The sequence below is a fragment of the Pinus tabuliformis genome, chromosome Q (assembly GCF_031772625.1).
Source record: "Pinus tabuliformis cultivar Carrire ecotype Pingquan chromosome Q, CPIR1, whole genome shotgun sequence".
Lineage (NCBI taxonomy): Eukaryota > Viridiplantae > Streptophyta > Pinopsida > Pinales > Pinaceae > Pinus > Pinus tabuliformis.
This window is the reverse complement of record NC_142296.1, coordinates 107,936,491-107,961,767: the sequence shown is the minus strand read 5'-3', so window position 1 is coordinate 107,961,767 and position 25,277 is coordinate 107,936,491. Positions and strand designations below refer to the sequence as shown.

Here is a 25,277-nt window from a genome sequence, read left to right as displayed (position 1 = left end):
TATGGGCTCATCTTCCTCGGAAGTATGCCCTAAAAGTGTTTTTGCTTGGCTATGGGCTCATCTTCCTCGGACATAAGGAAACAAGTTAACGACCCAAGACAGAGAGGCATTTGGTAGGAGTGAAACCCTGCCCCCCTCACAGACCACCAACAGGTTATTCCAGGTGGCGTGGTTTTCCTTGAATAAGGGTATTCCAGGTGGCATGGTTTTCCTTGAATAAGGGTATTCCAGGTGGTGTGGTTTTCCTTAAATAAAGGTGATGTGTCAACTTCGCGGTTAGCAACAAAAGATGATTGTCCTCCGTGCTGATTTGACAACTGAATTATGATTGGTTTTCCCACTATATAAAAAAAAAAATTATAATAAATTTTCTCCTTACATAATATAATCCTATTATTAGCGTGACATGCAAATAAGGAGGCTCCATCAAAATATCCGAATTTGGTGCAATGGGAGGGGGACGATACGATCCATCAGAAAATACGGACCTTGTAATTGGTTCCGATAACCAATGAAGAGCAACGCGTGTGCAGACATATTTGGCCCAGGTTTCATTGCCCTTCATGTTGCGAATACGGACGCTACGCATCCGTCATTGAATGTCGGTTGGGGTTGTCGGAGAGGCATAGATAAAGATTACATACTAGGTGGGTACTGGGCACATGTATCATCCACACCAGAGCTGAGCTGCTGGACTCCTCGTGGTGTCTTTGGGTGAATACGAGGGATTGGAATTTGGTTTCACTCTGCAAGGCTCAAGAGTTGGTAGAGGGCATTATCTATGGGAACATTTGTTTTACTTCCAGGTTTCAGGTTCCATCCCACGGACGAGGAACTGATCTCCTGTTACCTCAAGGGAAAACTCAATCATAGCCTCACAGAAGCAGAGCTCGACGTTATTCCCGAGGTGGACCTTTACAAATGCGAACCCTGGGATTTGTCTGGTAACTTCCATTTCCCTTTCCTGATCGACAAATTCATGGGTATATCTCGCTAAATAATGCAAGTGTGTGTGTGTTTTTTTTTCCGGAAATGATGGTCCATGGATTTCCTTTCTGATTCATATTCACAGGTCATGTTAAAGTAGATTTCAGCAGTAACTTGACTGTTAATCGATTCCTCCCACTAACCCAAACCTAGGAACTGTAGGCTTCAGGAACGCAGGATATAACAGTAGGTTACTAGACATAGTGAAAAAAAATACATTTCTGAACAATTCTAGTCACAGAAGCCTAAGTTCAAAAAATATTGTATTCGTTTGTCACAAGTCTTCAGCGCCCTCAAATTGTTTTGTGGGAGGTTGAGAATCCACATGAGTCCGCATGAAAGGTGCCTGGGCCTCTGTGGATGCAGGCCGAAAGTATAGCCGTGTTGCGTTTTATATTTGAAGTGAGCACTGCCTCCTATGGAACATTTGAACTCAAGAGTTGTGTCTGATTTGCATCCTGTTTGAGTTGTGTCTGTATCAATTATGGTGGGCCACCGCTATATGTTACAGTTTTATCATAACTGTAAATGAGGCATACTGGGAGGATTTTACGCTTTCTGAGAGATCATTGATTTGTTTTTTTAAAATAAAAATCTTAGAAGAACAAATAAACTAGCAACTACATGATTAACAAAGGTCATGAATATACCATTAGAGTTGATACAAAGAATTCTTGCATGGTGTTTAGAGGGTTTGTTAGCATTTTCATATGTTATTTTATTGAGTTCACGAAGAATATGAAACCACTCTATAACTTCAACCTTCCAATATAGATATCAAATTCTTGTGATGGTGGTCAAGAAATAAATGTGTAAGGGAGATGACTCTGAGACCATATATTTGACAACTAATCTTGAATCTCATAGCATTTTGATTTCTTAATCTTCGAATTTAAAGCCACAATGAAATCTTGGAAAAGAGTTTTTTTGCCATATTATTAGACAAAATACCAAAACTTTATTTATATGTTAATTCAATAGTTCTCTTGAGGTTGAAAATTGCTCCTTTCTTTTAAATTAAAAAAAGGGTTCCAATCACCAAAAAAACATATTCAAAAAGGGTTCCAATCACCAAAAAAACATATTCTTTATTATTAATTTTATACCTGTATAATATATTTTAGGATATAGTTTATAAAGATTATTAATTATTATTACTTTTATACACAAAAATATTATTATTTTTTAAGGTATACTATATAAAAATTATTCTTTTTATGCATTTATACAATTTTTAAAATTATCCAATAAAAAATGTATACATGATTTATTTTATTCAAATAAAATTTAAAAGATATAGTTTATAAAGATTATTAGTTAGGATTACTTTTATGTACATATATATTATTTTTAAGGTATAATATATAGGGATTATTCTTTTTTAAAATTATCCTTAAAAAAATGTATACATGATTTATTTTAATCAGATAAAATTTAAAAATTATACTTTGTATAGTTGTAAATTGTTTAAAAATTATACTTTGTATAGTTGTAAATTGTTTAAAAATTATACTTTGTATAGTTGTAAATTGTTTAAATATATTTCAAAGTGCGAAGTAATTTCAATAGGTTTATATCATTTATCAAATTCGTAGATTTTTATAAAAATGTCATATTTCAAAGACATTGTTTTCTTATAATAATAATAGGAAGCACAACTTTCAACTTCACAATGTCAGGGTGCATATGAGGTATATATCTCTCCACGTGGACCTTTAAGATAAATGCGTGCATATGAGGTTTATATCTCTCCACGTGGACTTTTAAGATAAATGCGTGCATATGAGGTCTATATCTCTCCACGTGGAATTAAAAACAAACGCATGCATATGCGGCATATATCTCTCCACGTGGAATTAAAAACAAACGCATGCATATGCGGCATATATCTCTCCACGTGTAATTTAAAAATAACAGCGTGCATGTGAGGCCTATATCTCTCCACTTATAAAAGATGGTTTGGAACTATTTAAAAAACTCTCTTCCACCGCCATGAATCATGTGGGTACGGCTAAACAGCAAAATCCATACTTTAATTTAAGGCCACACGATTTTATCAGCTATACTTTATATTCAACTCAAGTAACCCAACCCTCGCCGCCGCCTTAGTTTTAGTTGAATCGAGGATTGGATTAAATGCAGGTGACAGTGACCGGACAGTATGATTTTTCTGGGTCCCTGACTCCTTTTGGGAGTTTCCTCCCTGCGGTCTACCGCTGTTTTCTCAGTGGCCGCCACCTGACCGCCACCTACCGCTGTTTTCGCTATCAAGAAGGTCAAATATTCGTATGATCAAAGTTTCTGGCAGTAAAATGGGTGAAATATTCGTAACATCAAGGTGGCGTGATTGCGAAAACAGCGGCGGATCGCAGGAAGAAAACGCCAAAATCACAGTTGGCTGGTCACTGTCACGTGCGTTTAATTCAATCCTCGATTCTGGGAGAGGCAGCCAAATTGAATGTGGCACTGTCCACAGTTGAACGAGCTGCCAAACTATTCAGATATTTTGTTGCACCTTCCACTTGTTAAACACAGCTGGATTACTGCAAAATATATTTTATAATTTATTAACAAACTTTTACTAGTTCTAAAGATTTATTGCGCCTTAATGACATGACTAGTTTTATCTTTGTAAATTTTTGGGATATTTTTAAAAAGTTGTTTTTAAGTGTGATTTTTTGGACTTTATAATGTTGGAATCCGGTGGAAAATTTTGAAACGAAATTTTGATTTGTGTTATTTAAATTAGTTTTTTTGACTATATATATAGATTAACACTTTTTTAATGCCATCATTACTGCCATGCCACCTTCTTGGCCTTCAAAAATTTCTCAACTGACTCCCTTTTGTCTTCGTAAATATTTCCTTTTTGGGGATATTTTTAATCCCTGACATCTTCTTGAATATATCTATTTTAATGCTACCATTACTGCCATGCCACCTTCTTGGCCTTCAGAGATCTCTCAAGTGGCTCCCGTTTCTTTGTCCGAGTCCTACGTTTGTATTTTTTTAGAAGACGACATTCCCCGAGGGTCACAAATACTAGGAAATGAGTTTTTATTGAATAGAGAGTTCAGGTTGCAACATGATTATATATATATTCAATAGTTAAGGTTGCAACTATATATATGCAAAATTAGATCAAGGTTAATAATATCTAAATCAGAATTATATTATGATTTTTTTAATAATATGATACTTATTAAAGGGTCCCTTTTCATTATTTTTGTTTGACAGTGGGGAAAACCCAAGGTTATGTATTTTTAATGGTTGATTTTTATCGATTTGTTAGAAATTTGGGGAGAGTAAATATTATCCATTTTAAAATAGTTTTGATAGATTTTAAAATTTAAAATATAATGTGTTTATAAGTTTATAATATCAATTTTTTGGGTTTTTAATATTATTTTTAGGTTTATTAGTATTTTAAATTTATAAGATTAGTTTTTTTGGATGCATAAGTTTATAATATTAAATTTTTGGCTTTTTAGTATTATTTTTTGAGTTTAGTAGTACCTTGAGTTTATAAGATCAATCCCTTGGGTTCATTAATCTAAGGGTTCATATTCCTAGGGTATAATATTATTGATAAGGTTTATAATATAAATCTCTTGGGTTTATAATCTATTAGGTTTATAATATAAATCTCTTGGGTTTATAATCTTTTAAGTTTATAATATAAATTCTTTGGGTTTATTAATCTTTTGGGTTTATAATATTAATAATTGCTTAAATTTATAATGTTAATTCAAAAAATTTATAATATAGTCTCTTAAGTTTATTAATCCCTTGGGTTCTGAATATTAATCCCTTGTGTTTATAATATTAATCCTTTGTGTTTAATATTATAATGCATTAGGTTTATAATATTAATAATCCCTTTGGTTAATAATATAAAGATTTATTATATTAATAATATTATCATATTATTATAATATAATAATTATTATGATAAATGACCATTATAATTATTATATTTATAATATAATATAGTAATATTTTACAATATAATTATTATTATTGTATTATTATTATATTTGTATATTTATTAATATATTTATTTATTGTATGTATTTATTTGGTAATCAAAAAAATTTACATTTTTTTCCTTTGGAAAATAATTGCAAAAGAATTATAACATCATCATAATATTGAAAGAATCACAAAAATTTACACTTTGTTATTTATTTATTATTTTTGGTGAATGAGTGTGAGCAATGCTATAATAATTACCCTCCCTTGATAATCTCAGAAGATTACTTTCCACATTATAAATAGTATATGTAGTTTCACACATTTTTAATCCCGTATAAGAATTTGTTTACATTTTTATATGAATTGTATTTTGTAAGTTGTTTTACATTTTTAACTAAGCATAAGACTTTGAAAGATCTTCAATTGGATTTACTTTATTTACTTAAAGATACATATTATATTCATCCACGGGCTTTGATAAATAAATTGTTTTCTCTACCTTATCCATGGGCTTTGATAAGTAAATTGTTTTCTCTATGTTATTCTTTTTGGTTTTGGTATACACTCCTTTCACAAACATAGGTAAATCCAATCAAGGGGATTTGAACCTTCAATCTATTAGTACACAACACTTCCTTATCATAGAAATTGAGGATTGGACTGCCGCCAAGGCTTCTGCATGTTATTTCTCTATCAAGTGGACAAAGAAATAAAGGTATTGATTCAAATTTGAAAAACTAAGTTGCATTATATAATTTTGCCTCTTGAGAAAATTCTCTATCAAGTGGTACATTATACAAATTTTGCCTCTTCAGATAATTTTTCCAGTAATTCCCGTGATCGTCTTAAATAGCAAGTTGGGGAACATATTATAAGTTTACATTAGTAATATAAATACAAATATTTCTATCCTTTTTCAATGTTGTTTCACAAGATTAAAATACAATAAATGTAACTTAGAGAATTGTAATTTTTTCACTAAAATAATATTAATTTTGTAGATTTTTATTTACTAAAACATATATGCCTATTGTTTTTCATCATAATAATCCTAATGATGAAGCACATTGGGTGTCAATGTGATTTTGTCAAAAAAAAATCAAAATATATACTTATTATTATTTTTAAATATGTTTTTTACACTTGAGGTTAATACTTACTACAAATTTATCAATATTAATTACAAGTTCTAATTTACTAAATAAGAAATTAAGCATAGATAAAAAATATTATACATAAAAATACAATAAAATTTTCACTAAATTAATATCAAATTTGTAAATTTTCATTTACTATATCAATATATATATTATTTTTTTACATTTGTACAAAATTTGTCAATACTAATTACAACTTTCAATTCACTAAGAATATTAAATAAAACATACCACACAACTTAAAAATACACCTAAACTTTATATATATATATTATTTTTTTACATTTGTACAAATTTGTCAATACTAATTACAACTTCCAATTCACTAAGAATATTAAATAAAACACACCACAATGGTAATCAGCGTGAGGATAGACCATAAACCTGATGCATAAAAGTCAAAAACAGAGTACTCAAACTAATGCATCAGAATATTTATTAAATTCGAAAGATATTTAAAATTTAATACATATGACTCATACTACACAACAATATAATAAAACTAAACTAAAAACTCAGCAAAAATCCCTGCATTTAAGCGAGCGAGAGCTGCGCGGAGAAAGAGAGAAAAACAAGTTGGTAAAGGAGCCCACCTCTGAGAGACTGACTCAACTGCTAGATAAGAGTGAAACGAAGGGATAGACTTTTGGTAGATCCGCTCTCTGTTGTACATGCTTGAAGAAAGAAATGGAGTAGGCCACTTGAGGGGTGCCATCGAGGTAGGCGGGCTCAGAAGCCGGGGAGGGTGAGCTTGACGGAGTTTTTATCTATTAAATAAAATTTATTTTATATATATGATTTTAAAATTAAAAAAAATAGTGTCATCCAGGTTGGAGGGCTCAGAAGCCGGGGAGCGTGAGGAGCAGGAGTGGGAGTGGAGGTTTTATATATTAATAAAATTTTATTTTATATATGATTTTAAAATAAAAAATTATTATAGTTATTAGAAAGATATTTCATTATATTTTATTATTATTATAAAATGTAATTAAAATATTTCTGGAAAAGCTTGATATCTAAGTATTCATGGTAGTATAGAGGTGATGTTATTTTATGTATATAAAAAAGTAAGAACATTATTGTAAATTTTTCTCTATTTATTATATTTTAATAATTTAAAAAATTATATATTATTATTAATATGTATTTAAATTTTAAAATTGTTATATATATATATATATATATTTTTTTTTTTTTTTTTTTGAATATATCTACTTTTATATTAATACAAAAATATTTTACACCGAGGTCATGGCCTCTTGAGAGCTAGTCTGGAGAATCGGCATGTTTACAAGCATAACTTATCAGTATTCAGTGAAAAACCAGCTGAGTGTTGCTCTGAAGAACTGCCTAGAACTTGACTATGACTTGTGCAAAAAATAAAAAAGAAACCCCATTGTTGAACATGGAATTGAAACTTGAACAGGGGCCTTATGACAACAGTGACTTGTGCAAAAAATAAAAAAGAAACCCCATTGTTGAACATGGAATTGAAACTTGAACAGGGGCCTTATGACAACAGTAACTGGAAAAACCGGACCATAACGAATAAGCCGAGAGACACTGCTTGAAACATAAATCTGAGTACTAACTTCAAAAGCGGCTGAGTCTGCAAACGAGGCCAGAGACCAAAGGCTAGCAGAGTGCCTCCTTCGCGGTATAAACTGGCTATTAGGATTGGAGCACTTATCGTGACTGTGAGGCAGATGATAAGTAAAAAACCTCGAGCGCACTGAATTTCCAAAAAACCAAAGAGCACCGACCTGTTTAAACACCAAGGGAGGAATCCGGCTGCTCTTCGATGATGCGGCAACCAAACTGGTAATTGTCTTCGTCCTCAGAGGGGTGGCCCTCTCTACATGTTGATACGCTCGGGCCTGCCTGATCTTTCATGATTTGGGTAGCCGTGCTTTTGCCTGATCCTGTAGCCTTGCTCGGCTCATATTTCATCTGGACTATGCCATGTCTATCTTCCGCCGGCCTTTTCGTCGTCGCCCCAAGGGAACCTACAACTTGACCTGAATTGATCTCCTTGAGCTCTATGGTAACAGAGGCCATGAAGAAGAGATTGCCGTGACTGCAGGGGAATTGAAACTGAGCGGAGTTAGAGTTGAGGGAGCTCGCTACCATATTGTGCATATCTCTGCCCCTGCCCCGACCACTTCTTGTAGCTGGATATCGATCCATGCTGAAGTCCGAATAGAAAGTCGAAGAATCCGTCGTGGAGGAGGATACCTGGCGGCTTGTTTGCCCCCTGGAGCTACCCCTCTTGCTGCTCATCCTTTGGCGAAGTTTCGGCATAGCCGGCAGACCAGGATGTTCCCCGCAATTTGAGAGTCTAAGGCGGCAGAAAAGGTTTAGCGTAGGCTTGGCCTCAGTGTCCAGAAAGTCAAGATGAAGAACGAAGACTAAGAGGCTGGCGAGATAGCAGATGAGGCAGGGAGGGATCTGTAGGCGCAACCAACAATTCGCCCAACGAACCAGGGCCCAGAGTATCCCTGGAAAGGGTTGAGGACGAACCTCGGCTGCAGCAAAGGAGGGAATTGAGCGAAGAGGAGAAACTCGAATGTCGCCAGTGGAGGGCGTCATGCTCAGAAGATAAACCGGTGGAGGAGGAGGGTCAGGCTGCATTAATGCAGTGTTAAACTTGTATGCAGGGGAATTAAAAGCAAGTGTTGTGGGAGATCGAGAGGCGGTGGAGAGGAGCCACGTGCCCACCCAAGCTACTGTCCACGTGCACGAATCTGTACCTTGAGCAGACACCCGGATCTGGGATATATATATATATCCCAGACCCGGTTTGGCAACTAAATTATGATAAATTTTCCCACTATATATATATATATATATATATATATATATATATATAGTGGGAAAATTTATCATAATTTAGTTGTCAAACCAATAATGAAGATGATCATTTTTATCTGCTATATTATCTCTTTGTTATAATGCAAACTGACTCATCACTGTTATTCAAGGAAAACCAGGCCACCTGGAATGACCTTAGTGGTGATTCGTAAAGGGACACTATTATTCAAGGAAAACCAGGCCACCTGGAATGACCTTAGTGGTGATTTGTAAAGGGACAAATTTCCACTACTGCTAGATGCTTTGGGTCTTGAGCAATTAGATAAGCTCTTAGCCAAGCAAAATCAATTTTAGAACATACTCCAAACCCAATATATATCTCTATGTATTTATATATGTGTTTATGTATATAGTTATACAAAATAATATTTATAAATTTTAATTCCATTTTGGTAAAAACAAATTAGTTGCGTGAAAACTCATGATTAAGTGAAGCGAAACAATTCTTTATTCCATGTGATAGACTCCTAAATTTTGAAGGCTGTCCCACACAATCAGTTATTCATTTGTTCTCACGGGTCATGACTTCACTTATACTTTTTATTCACTTATTATGTGTACTAGTTAATATTTTTAAAATATAAGTATGTAAAATGTCTAAAATATTTAGATATTAATTAAAATAATGATTAATATTTGAGATATTTATTAGTATAGATTTATCTAAAGTATAGATCAAATTTCTTTTCTAGAGTACAAAATACAATGTGTAATTTTTAGTTATTCAAATTGTATTTTAGAGTATATAACTTAAACTTTGAGAACACTTCAAATGTTTTATCCATAATTTTTTTCAATAGCTTTATTTGATATATATTAATTATTTTAAAAAATATATAATATAGGCGCTATCTAACTTATAGATGAAATAATCTGTTTTACCCAATCTGACCATAAATTTTCACGCAAGAATGTAATTTTTGTAATTTAAAATACATTTTTGAATGCATAAATGGATTTAGCACCCTTCGTTCAAATTCTATAGATTAAACAATTTAAATTCAAGTTTTAAAAAATCTTTGAGAGATTTTGGTTAAAATTACTCAGAAAAAAATATTGTGAAAAAACCAATTTCTCCCATAAGTTAGACTAGCCTATAATATATACATAGTTGACATTCAAATATTTTGCATAATATTTGGACACTAATACATATATATATATATATAGACATTTTATGAGCACACACTAAAATAATTTTTTGTTATTAATCTATTTTTAAGTATATGTCAATATTAATTCTTATTAAAATATTTTATTGATAACCCACATTGAATATTTTATTATATATAACATAAAAATACTTTATTTTAACAATCTTTTTGCTATAGATATATATAAAGTTGATATCGACATAAAATAGTTAACGTAGATCTTCAAATAGTTTATTTAAATCTCGTGTTGAAATATTTTTGAAAAATATAAGGTTTAAACATCTTATTCACACATTTTTTTACTTCTAATTACTTTACATGAAATTACATTACGTGATATTTATTTTTGTTACATTGCTTTTCTATTTAGAGAATATTTTGTTTTTAATCTAAAAAAGACATGTATCAACTCCACATTGAGCACAAACAAATTTAAGCATAACCATCGTACTAGATTGCAGAATGATCCTCTCCACCCAACCACTTAGAAGAGAGAAAAAAATGGCAATTCCAGTTAGTGCTAGAATGACTATTCTTGTTTATGTGGTTGGATTTAAAAGGAATTAAAAAATAAAAAAAAGTTGGAACCTCTTTTTTGATGTTTTTAACAATTTAAATGGTATGCTAATTACTATATTAGATTAATTGTTAAATTTTATGTAAGTTTTAGAATTATATGATATTATGTTAAATGTAGGTAAAAATATTGATAAAATTTATACTCTCATGAAAAACATTTTATATAAAATATTTAAATTGTTTTATTTTTCCAATCAATATTGAAATTTTAATTTTTAATAAATTCAAAGTTTCAAAATTGCTCTTTGTTTACCATTTGAATTTTATATTTATTGAAATTTTTACATTTTACTAAAACTAGTGTAACCATATAAATCGAATCACTGGTAAGTCCATAATAAGTTTTAAAACATTTATTTCATCCTATATCTCAATTGGCTAAAATTTTAAAAATCCTAAAAATTAACTAAATAATAATAATAATAAGAAAAAGTTAAATATATACACATTTAAAAAAAACATGTAACAAGATTTTTAACCATAAAGATTTACCCCATTTTATTATGGAAATTTCTTAATTTGTATATAGACTTTGTTAAACTATAAGCTAATACTATGACTTATCTATACCATACACACAAAAAATCACAACTCATTAATTCACGTAATATTTTTTAATTAATAAATTTAATAAAAATAACAGCTACTCTAAAAATAAATCTGAGTATTTGATGTGTATACACTATTAGAATATTCTTAAAAACCCAATTCCAAAATAAAAATATCTGGTCAGAAAAAAATTAATAAAATTTAAATTTAAATTTACATCATTTAATTATTTAATTTTTAGATAAATTGAAGCTTAAAAATTACCAGTTATCTCACATGGCTATTTTACGTTACTGAAAATTTTGACAAAAAATTCTGTCAGAAATTTAGTATAGAAAGAAAAGAAAAAAGTCCAAGAGGCTTAAATTAACTTGTAAGAAAAAATGCTAAGTTTGGATTCCGGTGCAGAGCAAGTCGCGCGACGAGATGGATCAAGGGTCAAGCTATTAAGCCCAAATACGGACACTGATTGTTCCTGGTAAAGAACTAAGACCGACACATGTGCACAAAATATGTGGCCCTAACTTTCATTTGACTTTATCCTGCAAATATGGACGCCTAGGTATCTGTTAGGGTACATCGATCAATCCGAAATAAGAACCTTGTTACTGTTCCCGGTAATTACTGGTAATTGCTGAAGAGCGACACGTGTTTGCAAAATATCTGGCCCAATTTTCATTGGCTTTGTATTATGCAAATATGGACGCCCTATATCATAAGTCGGTTGGGGTTGGCTGAGAGACACAAATAATAGGCGCGCGGAGGCATTATAAGCCACTAGAACAGAATAGAAAGACAGCAGATAATTTATCAACACCAAAAGAAAAGGGAGAAGAGAGACGACTGGAGAGTTTTGTCTGTGTGAATATGAGGGAGTGGAATTCGGTTTCACCTGCAAGGCTTCATCGCGAGTTTAAGAATTAGCAGAGGGGATTCGATAGCCCTTTCTTTGCGCATGGGAACATTAGCTTTACCTGCAGGTTTCAGGTTCCATCCCACGGACGAAGAACTTATCTCCTGCTATCTCAAGGGCAAACTCAATCATGGCCTCAAAGAAGCAGAGCTCGAGGTTATTAGCGAGGTCGACCTTTACAGAAACGAGCCCTGGGATTTGCCTGGTAACTTCAATCTTATTTTCCTGATCGACAAATTTATGGGATGTCGCTAAGTAGTAGTAATTTGATTATGCTTTTGAAGTAATTTCTCTTTGGGATTAGTTCTCATGGCGGCTGTAACGAAATTTTAGACTTACATTTTGACCCATTAAGTGGGGGTTAGCATGTGGTAGACTTTAAGTGGAATTGCGAGCTGACATGATGACGGCAACTGCGGTATTTTGTAAAATGACGGTCCATGGGTTGCCTTTCTGGTTCCTGTTCGCAGGTCATGTTAAAGTAGATTTCTGTAATAGCCTACCTGTTAATGAATTTCACTCACTAACTTGAACCGTTGTAACTCCAGGTTTTAGGAACATAGAATGTAACTGCAGGTTATAGTAACGTAGGATATAAAGGTCGTGTGAACAGAATCGATGTTACTGAAGTACTGAAAATTTCAATTAGAGTATACAACGGAAGTTTTAAAGTCAATTTTGTTAAATAGTAAATGCAAGGGCTTACAGATTCCTAGTGCTTCCAATAGTAAATTCTGCTCTGGTAAATATAGACACGGTAACCTTTTGGTTATCGTAGCAACTTTTTGATTATCGTAGCTTGTGTTAAAGTAATTAAATAAACTTGAACATTCCACCACAATGGCTCTTCATTTTAGTATTTACAGTTAGGCACATTAAAATAAATGTCGGTTGTATTACTCCAAAGAAATATTCGTTTATTCCCACTGACGGTTGAAATGTTCTAGAATACAATTGAATAACTATTATTGTGACAGCTTCCTAGCTTAGAATATGTATATCGATAATAATGACAGTGGACTGATGCAGCTTATGTTCAGTTTTTTCGGTAACAGTAGTTAACGGGATAATCTGGATTTTCTCAGTTGGGTCTGCAGAAGTGTAAAATTCTGGTAAGAAGACGTATGATGATTTACTGTTGCATAGTTTCCCAAAGATTATCACGTTAACTACACGATTTTCATGTAACTGCAATTCAGTAATTAGTAGACAAGGACTCATGATCAAAATGAACCTCGTGCAATTCTGCACGGATTATTCCTGACAAGTAAATTTGGGTGTTAAAAAATTGCCTTTGCATAGGTTGACCGTTGACACCTATTTTCTTTGAACTAAATATACATAATGTTTCATATTTGAAATGACCTTGTGTGTTTTGCATACGAATCTTTCTTGTAAATTAAATTTTGGTGTTAAGAAACATGATGTTGCACATGTTCCTGGACCTGATTATATGATAGGTAAAATTCAGCAATGAGTACAATGGTTCATGCTTGAATCTTTTGCAATTTTGCAGGGAAATCCTTCCTGCCCAGTGGTGATATGGAGTGGTATTTCTTTAGTCCTCGTGATAGGAAGTATCCGAATGGTTCACGCACTAATAGGGCTACTGAAGCTGGGTATTGGAAAGCCACAGGAAGGGATCGTAAAGTTTACTCTCGAGCAAGCACAATAGGAATAAAAAAGACTTTAGTTTTCTATAGAGGCCGGGCTCCACAAGGTGAACGAACTGATTGGGTAATGCATGAATATCGTCTTGAGGAAAATGGATGTGAGGCAGTGCCTTGTTTGCAGGTATTATTAATGAATTATTCATTCTTTCGGGTGCTGTTTTTAACTGAAATGTATTTGTTTGGATACCATCATATCGAAAACACCATCAATATTCATATGCATAGACAGAGACATCTGCACATACATACACCTCTTTTGTTTTTAAGATATTTACTTCAAGGCTAAAATGTAATGAATGAGCTAGAAAAGTCCCATTTGAGTTCCAAGGAACTGGATTTATGAAAATTAAATGGTTCAATAGTATGATATGTGTAATTGGATTGTGAGTGACAATTAAATATGGCATGCAGTTACGGAAATGCTCTTATATAGTTGCCATCCAATCTGAAATAAGTATTGGGCAAATAGGAGGTATTAGGGTTTTCAAGAAATGTAAGTATTGTTTATTTAATACTCTATGCTCAAAAGACTTATTCATCTAGCTGTTATATGAGGCATGCCATATCATTTAATAACACTCATACCCTATCTTAAAACAACTCGCTAATCTATCTAAGAGGTCTCAGGAAAGAGTATTGAATTTTTGTAAATCTTATGTGCCTTTCTATCCTTTGCTAGTACGTTTCCTCCCATCAACTAGTTCATCATGGAAGTATCCAAAATAAATGTAACAACATAAAGCAATTCATATGGATAAATATAATGTGTTGAATATATAATGAGAGATAATTACATTAGCATTTGACATTGTGTGTGTGGAGTATATGGTCACTTTATTTGAATATACACGCATTTTAGACATGTGACCTTTGGTTATTTAATATTGTTTATTATTATTGTTATTATTAAAGATGTATTTATGTATGCTATAGTGACACATTGAATAGCGCTTTGGTCAACAAATTTGACATCAAACTTTCCAATCTCAAGATGGGTGATATTGAGAGTGTTGAGGGGTATATGGAAAGCTCTAAGAAATTTAAGGTTCACATCATTATGTCAGGAGGAAAGGTGAAATTGAATTAGAATATGTAAGTATTGTATGAATAATAGTATTTCTCTAGCAGGGGTTGGGTGGGGAGAGGGGGCGCATTATTTCATCCCGGAATAAGTATAGAAATATCATATTCTTGGAGCCTTGGTAAGGCCTCAAACAATATGGTAGAAGGATATGCATTGATCCAAGGCTTGAGTTTAGATCTTTCTAACTACATCTGGAAATTAGTCATAGTGGGGGATTGAAAAATCATTCTTGGCCACACTATTTTGTCTCCTCAAATGATTTGGCTTTGAATTCGCGAATCAAAAGACTTTTGAATTTTTTTGAGGAGTGTGCTCCTCCAAATCGTCTCTCCACATAAGAGTGAGGAAGAGTGATGGGTATGACATGAGTGAGTGAAGTACTCTCTCCTTTACCTATATATATGAGAGGTAAGGGAGACCAACAATACAATGTGGGCCAAATCCCTTTCAAGCAACGTACAATAATCACATGTATATTCACACATGTGAAGTGCTTCACTTTGAGGGTACACATGTAAAGCACCAAGGTGATATCATACACACTGAGGGCTTTGAGATGATGTAGCTACACAAGGTGTGTCCATGCTCCTCCGACCAAAGCTCACATGAACTCCATTGCTCCTTTTATGCTGTGTACTCTTCTTGGTCCACTCCCCTTGCATAAACGTTGTTGCAACCTAGGGCATCTCAGAGGTAACTCTAAGCCTCCATATAGGAATCCAAGCTAGCTCATGCTATCTAGTGCTTGATGCCCTCTAAGATGCACAACACTCCTCCTTAACAGGGCATTCTCAAAGAAACTAAACCTCCCCATGTGACCATCATAAAGGATGTCTCCCAATCTATTAAGAGAACTCCAATGCTCTAGTGCAGAATACCAAGCAAGCACCTAATTGATGTCAAGAAACTACTAAGCTAGTTATCTCTAATATGCAAATCCATCATGAGCCATCTCTCATTTGCCAATCCATCTTGAATCATTTGAGGGATAAACATGCACCATGTACCTCAAGTCTCATGAAACACCCCCAAACATGGTGTAAACACTTTTAGAGTAACTTGAAAGCTAACAAAATGCATTATTCATATATGAAGAAGGCCTAGGGGATACACCTTCGGTCGAACGAAAACATCTATGGATAAAAATATCATTTTCCCTTTTTAAATGCTAAAAGGGATCAAAATTCAAATCTTGGTTTGGAAGATTCATTTTCTAGAGGCATGGTTAAGTGTGGGAGATCCCTTCCAACCTTAGTTGAATATATTTGGGAGGAAGAAGTTAAGGGGCATTTCAATGTGAGGTTCTTTCATCTTTTTTTATTTTTATTTTTCTTGGGTTGATTCGATTGTTGGAAATCACTAATATAAACATGTTGGTATAATCTAAGGGTGAGTTTGTTCCAATAATTAAATGTTGGGGTTGAGGTGAAACTCTCACATTGTTTTGTTGTAATCATTGTGTTTAGTGAAGAATATTTGGTGTTGCAATTTCTTGATTAGGTCTCTCACTTTATTTTCTAGAGCTTCCCTAACTAGGGTTGAAGGTTAGGTGTGGCACAATTAGGCCACTTGATATTGTGGTGAAATCACACTTGAAGAATGATGAAATTACTGGTTGTTCATTAATAAGAACATAATCCTACTTTGCCTACTTCGTTTGTGGTTTCATATGTGGCCTGCCCTCGAATTGCTCATGATTGCACACTATTACTTAATTGATTTTGTACTTGTTGTGGGCAACATCTTTGGAAGTGACCTCCATTGGGTCAACTAGCACCCTGCAAAAACATTATGGAATTTCTAGGCATCTTGAGGCCATCTCTCCAATCCCTCAAATTCTAAAGCAAGTTGCCACATGTCACATAGGGCTTGAAGCCCTCCTATAGGATGCACAAATCTCCACATCCCTTGCAAGGTGCGCTCTAAACAAAGTGGTTCCTCCATGAGGGCTCAATGAAGGGCATCTACCAAACTATAAAGAGATGTTCAATGGCCAATGGAAGAACACTAAGCTTGTAATCAACCAAGTTCAAGCTCATTGAGCACGCTGTCCCAATTTTGCATATCCATCATGGACCATCTCTTATGCTACATCCCATCTTGAACCATCCAGGGATTGGACATACACTATGTACCCGAATTCTCATGGAGTGTCCCCAAACATGGTGTAAATACTTTCGAAGTAACTTGAAAATCTAACAAAAAAGACTCTTTCCTCCCTTTTTATGGAATAGGTAAGGAAGGTCAACAATAGTAAAGTGGACTACATCCAAAATAAACCCTAACCTATTAATCAAATTTTGAATATGACTTTTTAGACTATTGATTTTCTTGTCCTTGGGAAAATTTCTCTTGAGCTCTTGCATTCCATGTTGTGAGTTTTGCTAATTTTGATGATATTTTTCTATTTCACATTTTACCTCGTCAACTTTTGTAGCAAGGGATCTTATTTCTCTTGTTAATTTCATTTTTTTTTACATATTCTTTAATTGGCTATATTAGGAGTTTCCTTAATCCTTTGTTCATTTATACCTATTCATTTCGATATGAGTATGCCTTTTTTACATTTGATCAGATGAATCTCACTCATATTTGATAATATTCATTTGTTGGGTTAGTCAATTTTGAAATGTACCTTATCGATATTATCTCTTTCACACCTTGGTAATAACCTTATCGTTATTATCTCTTTCACACCTTGGTAGTATTTTTTGGACATTGCTTTGTACCTTTTTCTTAATATAATTTTGGAGTAGAAGAAGGATACTTTTAATATATTGTTTTTAAACTATTTAGAATCAAACTGTGGCTTATATACTAACTTATATATTTGACGTTATGTTATGACCTTCATATTTTTTTAATTATCTTTTGTTTTGTTAATCAACAACCAAAATATTTTCACAATGGTGAAACATGTCATTTGACCCTAATAATATTTTGATTTGGCATGACCCACCTTCCATGATGGCATGATGAATTCCATCTATTGCAAAAGGAGAAATGGCTAATCTCATCCTTTTGTGATTATTCCTTATATGTCACTTGTTATGGTTGATTGTGATTTGAATTACTAATTTCCGTTACAGTGAGTTTGAAATCATTGTTTGGTGTAGGGCTTTTCGTGGTAACCTTAGGACATAAATGATTTTCAAGACCAGACAACAATTCTCATGTGAGTCACCCCTAGTTGTATTTATCACCTAATTTGCAGCCAAGTGATTGGTCATAGATGCTAATTTGGTAGCTTAGATACACTGTGATGAATTGTTAAGCGATGACGAATGTAAAAAAAAATGATGTCTCCTCTCTTAGGTGTGCTGCTAGCCTTGTCTACTTTTATTGAATTGAGACAATTAAGCTTGCTTGGTGTCTGCCTCTCTTATTTATTTTCTTTTTGATTATAATCTTTGAAAATAATTCCAAAGCTAGATCTATTTGTAGGCGATGTTTGAATTGTATTTGCAATGATTTCTAGTTTTCTCGTCAAATTCGCATCCTAATTTTTTGTGATAGTGTTTTTGGAAACAATATGGCCTAGGCTTGCAATGATGCATGCAAAATGTGTTCTGGCCACATCTTTGTTCTTGCACAAGAAGATTTAACATTAAATCTACAATTGATCCATGAATATCAACGCAAGTTGGGATTTGATAACTTTTACCCACCAAAAGTGGGTAACCCAAAGGAGAAAATATTCTCCTCATTTGATAGCCAACGAACAAGCAACCTATTGCTCGATTCAATGCTCTCACCTGTCTAGCATTCTTCTTGAAGAAAGTTGGGTCAACTATTAGTAGGTACTCTAACCATTTTAACAATCATGCGATTTCATTTAATGTTATGGGCATATTAATATGAATCATGGGGCAAACTGGATGATTTATTGCTCTTGATTATATCCTTGTTCCCACACTTCACCCGGGAGGTTAGTCTTTGACTATAGTGCAATGGGACCCGCTCTGAGGACTTATAGTTCAGGAAGGGCACTACTGGGGAGGCATTGATTGATAAAGCGTGTCAGGGTGATCCATAATTACCTCTTTCCATCTCTCTTGATTTATCATCTCCAATCTTTGGGTTGAGAGACATTGGTCATTGGATTGGCACCCTATATCCACATCCTTCAGTCATGACCCAAAAACTTTGCCTTGGAGGTTGATGCAACTGAAATAATGATAAAAGCATATAGCGAAAATAGAAAGAAAATGTAAAATGGAGAAGATGGTTGTGACTTATTTAGCATGTGGGCAAAAGCCTATTATGAGTTCTACCCCACTTGTTAGCCATCACTCAGTTCCTCAAGCATTTAATGCTTCATCTAAAAGAAAGGAACTCTTGAATGTCCCAACTCGGATGAGCGAAAAAGTGCTATATCTTCAAGGGATATTGGAAAATCACAAAGCAAGCTTGGGCTACTAAGGTATGTGCCAAAGAAAGATAATTCATTAAAGCAAAAGGCACACTTGAGGAGTGGAAAAAGCAAGCGGAGTAAAGGGGTAACTCATGCCACCATGATTTCTCCCTCCTTACATCATTACACACAGGATGTTGGATCCCCATTAGTTGGTCTCATCGTTGTGGCATCTTCCATGAAGTCTTTCCCATTCCATGACCACCTTATCACACACACCTATGGATTGATGAGTCTACTTCGCAAATGTCACTCCCCTTGGGGGCTAGAAATATCTAATAGGGTTTAACCTAATCAACCATAACATAAGTGAGGTAACTTGTTTACATACCTTGAGCTAGTTAGACATTTGAAGGTCAGTTTTGCGTGAAGTATTTTTGTGTCCTTAGCATTAGATATGGTCCATTATGATGCTTTAATGGTTTTATGTCCCTAATGATGTTGATACTTGATATCACTTGATCTTAAGAGGTTTTGTTTAGGTGGTATCACATGTAGGAAAGATCCCTTGAGGGATAGCTTGACTCCTTCCCAACACCTTCTAGATACTTTGCCCTGTTGTGAGACCATATATGACCTTGTGGCCGCAATGTTGCCCCGCAAAATATGAGCGTTAGGGACTTGAGCAAGTTCTACATGATTCTACACCTATTGATGTGCCTCTAGATGTTGAGATTCAGAGCTTGAAAGCTCGGGCATTGGATTATTTGATGATGTGCCAGATGGAACGAACACACCCCTAGGTTGGCGTTGACCCTGTTTGGTGGTGATGCCTTGTTTCGAAGCCTAGATGAGGGTGGTTGTCATTGATATGACTTGGGGGGGCTAGCGCATTTTTCCTTAATGCCAACGCTTACCCTAGATGGTGCCACATCACTCCTACATGCCTTGGAAGGGTAACGTAGGCCTCTTTTTGGATGATATCATGTGGAGGAGGTGCCTTTTGGAGATGCACACATGCACTTTAAGGTTTCCTTGGAGTGAGGATCATTCTTGGACCACTGCCTGACTTGGTGCATTATTGACCATTCTTATAGGATGATGTCATGGTTATCATTTTTCCCACACTTGGGGGTTATTTTTGGCATATTATTATATTTTAGAACTATCTCAAGGTTGGTTTGTGACCTTTGACCTAATTGAATGCTCAGATTAACTTGTTTTAGGGATTTTGCTTGTAAAATTAGTGAAATGAGACTTGGTTGCCCTCATATAAATAGAGGGGGGTCTCACTCACTCATTCATGATCATCATTCATCACGCTTCTCTCTCTTTGCAAGTGTGCATTAGTTACTGTTGACTTTTATACTTGGTCGCAATGTAGTTTTATGGAGCGAATTATCTTTTGGGAAGGAATTTTGCATGAGGAAACTTCTTTGGTATTGATTGAAGAGATTCTTGTGGAATATTTTAAGTTTAATGTTGACCTTCAATTTTTTCACGCTATAACATGTGAATTAGGGTTTTAATGTTTGCCATGTCAAAATTGTAATTTTTTTCCTAAAATCTTGATTTTTCATGGTATGTGAAATTGTTTTCCTTGAATTGTTCAAGAGAACTTTGATATATGCATTTCTTGAACTTTGAATCTCCCATCTAAGGAAGTAGCTAGGGTTTCTAAGTAGAGATTCTTACTCTCCTGCTCTCTTCATCAAGGCTCTCTTCATGGAGTTTGCCCTAAAAGACTCTATTGCCCAATTAGATCAATGCAAGGGTCTAGTAGGTGTTGATCAACCCTTCCATATTACATCTTTTATCTCTCCTCTCTAATTCCTATGTTTCTAGGGTTAGTGTTTCTTCTTGAAACTGTATTTATTAGTAATTTTGTTTGATGTGTTTTTGCCCTATTGATAGGGATTGCATTTAATAACTTGAGAAAGATGAAATCTAGCATTAATTGCATGGTAAAACACTACTAGGGCTAACATCATCTCTTTTATCACTGTGTTATCCCTGTTTCAGCCATAAAAACTCACTTTTCCGCCCTATAACATTCTTACCTAATTATTCGCTGTGTTCCTCTATTGTTTTATGCTCAAAAGACTTCATTGAGCAAGTTGTCTCAATTGTGTATATCCGTCATGGACCATCTCTTATGCTACATTCCATCTTGGACCATCTAGGGGTTGAACATACACTATGTACACCAAATCTCATGGAGTGTCTCCAAACATGGCGTAAATACTTTCAAAGTAACTTGAAAATCTAACACAAAAGACTCTTTCCTCCCTTTTTATAAAATAGGTGAGGGAGGTCAAGAATAGTAAAGTGGACTACCTCCAAAAGAAACCTAACCTTAATCAAATTTTGAGTATGACCTTTTAGATGATTGATTTTCTTGTCCTTGGGAAAATTTCTCTTGAGCTCTTGCATTCCATGTCATGAGTTTTGTTAATTTTGTTGATATTTTTCTATTTCACATTTTACGGAGTTAACTTTTGTAGCAAGTGATCTTATTTCCCCCATTAATTTCATCTTTTCTACATATCCTTTAATTAGTTGTATTAGGAGTTTCTTTAATTTTTTGTTCATTTATACCTATTCATTCCGACATGAGTAGGCCATGATTACTTTTGATAAGATGAGTCTCACTCATATTATATTCATTTCTTGGGTTAGCCAATTTTGAAGTGTACCTTATCATTATTATCTCTTTCACACCTTTGTAGTGACCTTATCATTATTATCTCCTTCACACACCTTGGTAGTATTTTTTCGACCTATTCATTTCAATATGAGTATGCCATGATTACTTTTGATAAGACGGGTCTCACTCATATTTGATAGTATTCACTTCTTGGGTTAGGCAGTTTTGAAGTGTACCTTATAATTATTATCTCTTTCACACCTTGGTAGTAATCTTATCGTTATTATCTTTTTCAAACCTTGGTTGTATTTTTTGGACTTTTCTAAGTACCTTTTTTTAATAGAATTTTGGAGTAGAAGAATGGTACTTTTAATATATTGTTTTAAAACTATTTAGAATCAATATTAGCTTAAGTAACCTTATAAGATATCGTTATTATCTCTTTCACACCTTGGTAGTATTTTTTCGACCTATTCATTTTGATATGAGTATGTTGTGATTACTTTTGATAAGACAGGTCTCACTCATATTTGATAATATTCATTTCTTGGGTTAGTAAGTTTTGAAGTGTACCTTATCGTTATTATATCTTTCACACCATGCTTGTAACCTTATTGTTATTATCTTTTTCACATCTTGGTAGTATTTTTTGGACTTTTCTTAGTACCTTTTTCTTAATAGAATTTTGGAGCAAAAGAAGGGTACTTTTAATATATTGTTTTTAAACTATTTAGAAGCAATATTAGCTTATATACTAATTTACATAATGGATGTTATATTATCACCTTCATGTTTTCGTAATTATCTTTTATTTTGTTAATCAACAACCAAAATATTTTCCCAATGGTGAGACACGTCGTTTGACCTTAATATTTTTTTAATTTGGCATGACTCACCTTCCATAATGACATGATGAATTCCATCTATTGCAAAAAGAGAAATGGCTAATTTCTTCCTTTTGTGATTATTTTTTATATGTCACATGTGCAATAACATTGATTGTGATCTGAGTTACTAATTTTGGATTTCAATGTTTGGTGTAGGGCCTTTCATGGTAACCTTAGGCTAGACAACAATTTTCATGCGAGTCACCTCTAGTTGTATTTATCACTTGATGTGTAGCTAGGTGATTGATCATAGATGTCAATTTGGTAGCTTAGACACATTGGCTTGAATTGTTAAACGATGGAAAATGTCAACAATAATGATGTTATCTGTCTTAGGTGTGCTGCTAGTCTTATCTACTTCTATTTAATTGAGACAATTAAGCTTGCTTGGTGTCTGTGTCTCTCTTATTTATTTTTCTTTTTGATTAGAACCTTTGACAAGAATTCACAAGCTTGATCTATTTGTAGGCAATGTTTCAATTGTATTTGCAACGATTTGTAGTTTTCTCTTCAAATTTGTAGAATAATTTTCATACCTTGTTTGGATTTTTTCGACCTATTCATTTCGATATGAGTATGGCATGGTTAATTTTGATAAGACAGGGCTCACTCATATTTGATAATATTAATTTCTTGGGTTAGTCAGTTTTGAAGTGTACCTTATTGTTATTATCTCTTTCACACCTAGGTATTAACCTTATCGTTATTATATTTTTCACACCTTGGTAGTATTTTTTGGACTTTTCTTAGTACTTTTTTCTTAATAGAATTTTGAAGTAGAAGAAGGGTACTTTTAATATATTGTTTTTAAACTATTTAGAATCAATATTAGCTTATACACTAACTTATATAATGGATGTTAATATTATCACCTTCATGTTTTCTTAATTATCTTTTATTTTTGTAATCAACAACCAAAATATTTTCTGAATGGTGAGACATGTCGTTTGACCTTAATAATTTTTTAATTTGGAATGACCCACCTTCCATAATGACATGATGAATTCCATCTATTGCAAAAAGAGAAATGGCTAATCTCATCCTTTTGTGATTATTTTTTATATGTCATGTGTGCAATATGGTTGATTGTGATTTGAATTACTAATTTTGGTGACGATCTACTGGATTTCATTGTTTGGTGTAGGGCCTTTCGTGGTAACCTTAGGACATAAATGATTTTCAAGGCTAGACAACAATTTTCATGTGTCACCCCTAGTTGTATTTATCACTTGATGTGTAGCTAGGTGATTGGTCATAGATGTTAATTTGGTAGCTTAGACACATTGTCTTGAATTGTTAAACGATGGAAAATATCAACAAAAATGATGTCATCTCTCTTAGGTGTGCTGCTGGTCTTATCTACTTCTATTGAATTGAGACAGTTAAGCTTGCTTGGTGTCTGTGTCTATCTTATATATTTTTCTTTTTGATTATAACCTTTGACAATAATTCACAAGCTTGATCTATTTGTAGGCAATGTTTCAATTGTATTTGCAACAATTTGTAGTTTTCTCTTCAAGTTTATAGAATAATTTTCATACCTTGGTTGGATTTTTTTGACCTATTCATTTTGATATGAGTATGCCATTATTACTTTTGATAAGACAGGTCTCATTCATATTTGATAATATTCATTTCTTGGGTTAGTCAGTTTTGAAGTGTACCTTATTGTTATTATCATCTCTTTCACACCTAGGTAGTAACCTTTTTGTTATTATATTTTTCACACCTTGGTAGTATTTTTTGGACTTTTCTTAGTACTTTTTTCTTAATAGAATTTTGGAGCAGAAGAAGGGTACTTTTAATATATTGTGTTAAAACTATTTTGAATCAATATTAGCTTATACACTAACTTATATAATGGATGTTATATTATCACCTTCATGTTTTCTTAACTATCTTTTCTTTTGTTAAACAACAACCAAAAGATTTTCTGAATGGTGAGACACGTCGTTTGACCCTAATAATTTTTTAATTTGGAATGACCCACCTTCCACAATGACATGATGAATTCCATCTATTGCAAAAAGAGAAATGGCTAATCTCATCCTTTTGTGATTATATTTAATATGTCATGTGTGCAATATGGTTGATTATGATTTGAATTACTAATTTTGGTGACGATCTATTGGATTTCATTGTTTGGTGTAGGGCCTTTCGTGGTAACCTTAGGACATAAATGATTTTCAAGGCCCGACAACAATTTTCATGTGAGTCACCCCTAGTTGTATTTATCACTTGATGTGTAGCTAGGTGATTGGTCATAGATGTTAATTTGGTAGCTTAGACACATTGTCTTGAATTGTTAAACGATGGAAAATGTCAACAAAAATGATGTCATATCTCTTAGGTGTGTTGCTGGTCTTATCTACTTCTATTGAATCGAGACAATTAAGCTTGCTTGGTGTCTGTGTCTTATCTTATATATTTTTCTTTTTGATTAGAAC

General features: G+C 33.4%; 1 protein-coding gene across 4 annotated transcripts in view; it reads left to right on the top strand.

Moving 5' to 3' along the window:
• Positions 1 to 727: 727 nt before the first annotated feature.
• The window catches only part of LOC149218456 (NAC domain-containing protein 74-like), a 112,254-nt gene continuing 87,704 nt past the window's right edge, over positions 728 to 25,277 (top strand). Inside the window, exons 1-3 of one of the 4 annotated variants that reach the window (XM_089384060.1) lie at positions 12,252 to 12,390; positions 13,226 to 13,297; positions 13,702 to 13,979. In XM_089384060.1, the coding sequence (XP_089240186.1) occupies positions 13,728 to 13,979 (252 nt within the window). In that variant the 5' untranslated portion in view covers positions 12,252 to 12,390; positions 13,226 to 13,297; positions 13,702 to 13,727. Of the gene's footprint in view, positions 945 to 11,969; positions 12,391 to 13,214; positions 13,298 to 13,701; positions 13,980 to 25,277 lie in introns of those variants that run through there. The other 3 variants (XM_089384061.1, XM_089384059.1, XM_089384058.1) reach the window with 3 other exon arrangements.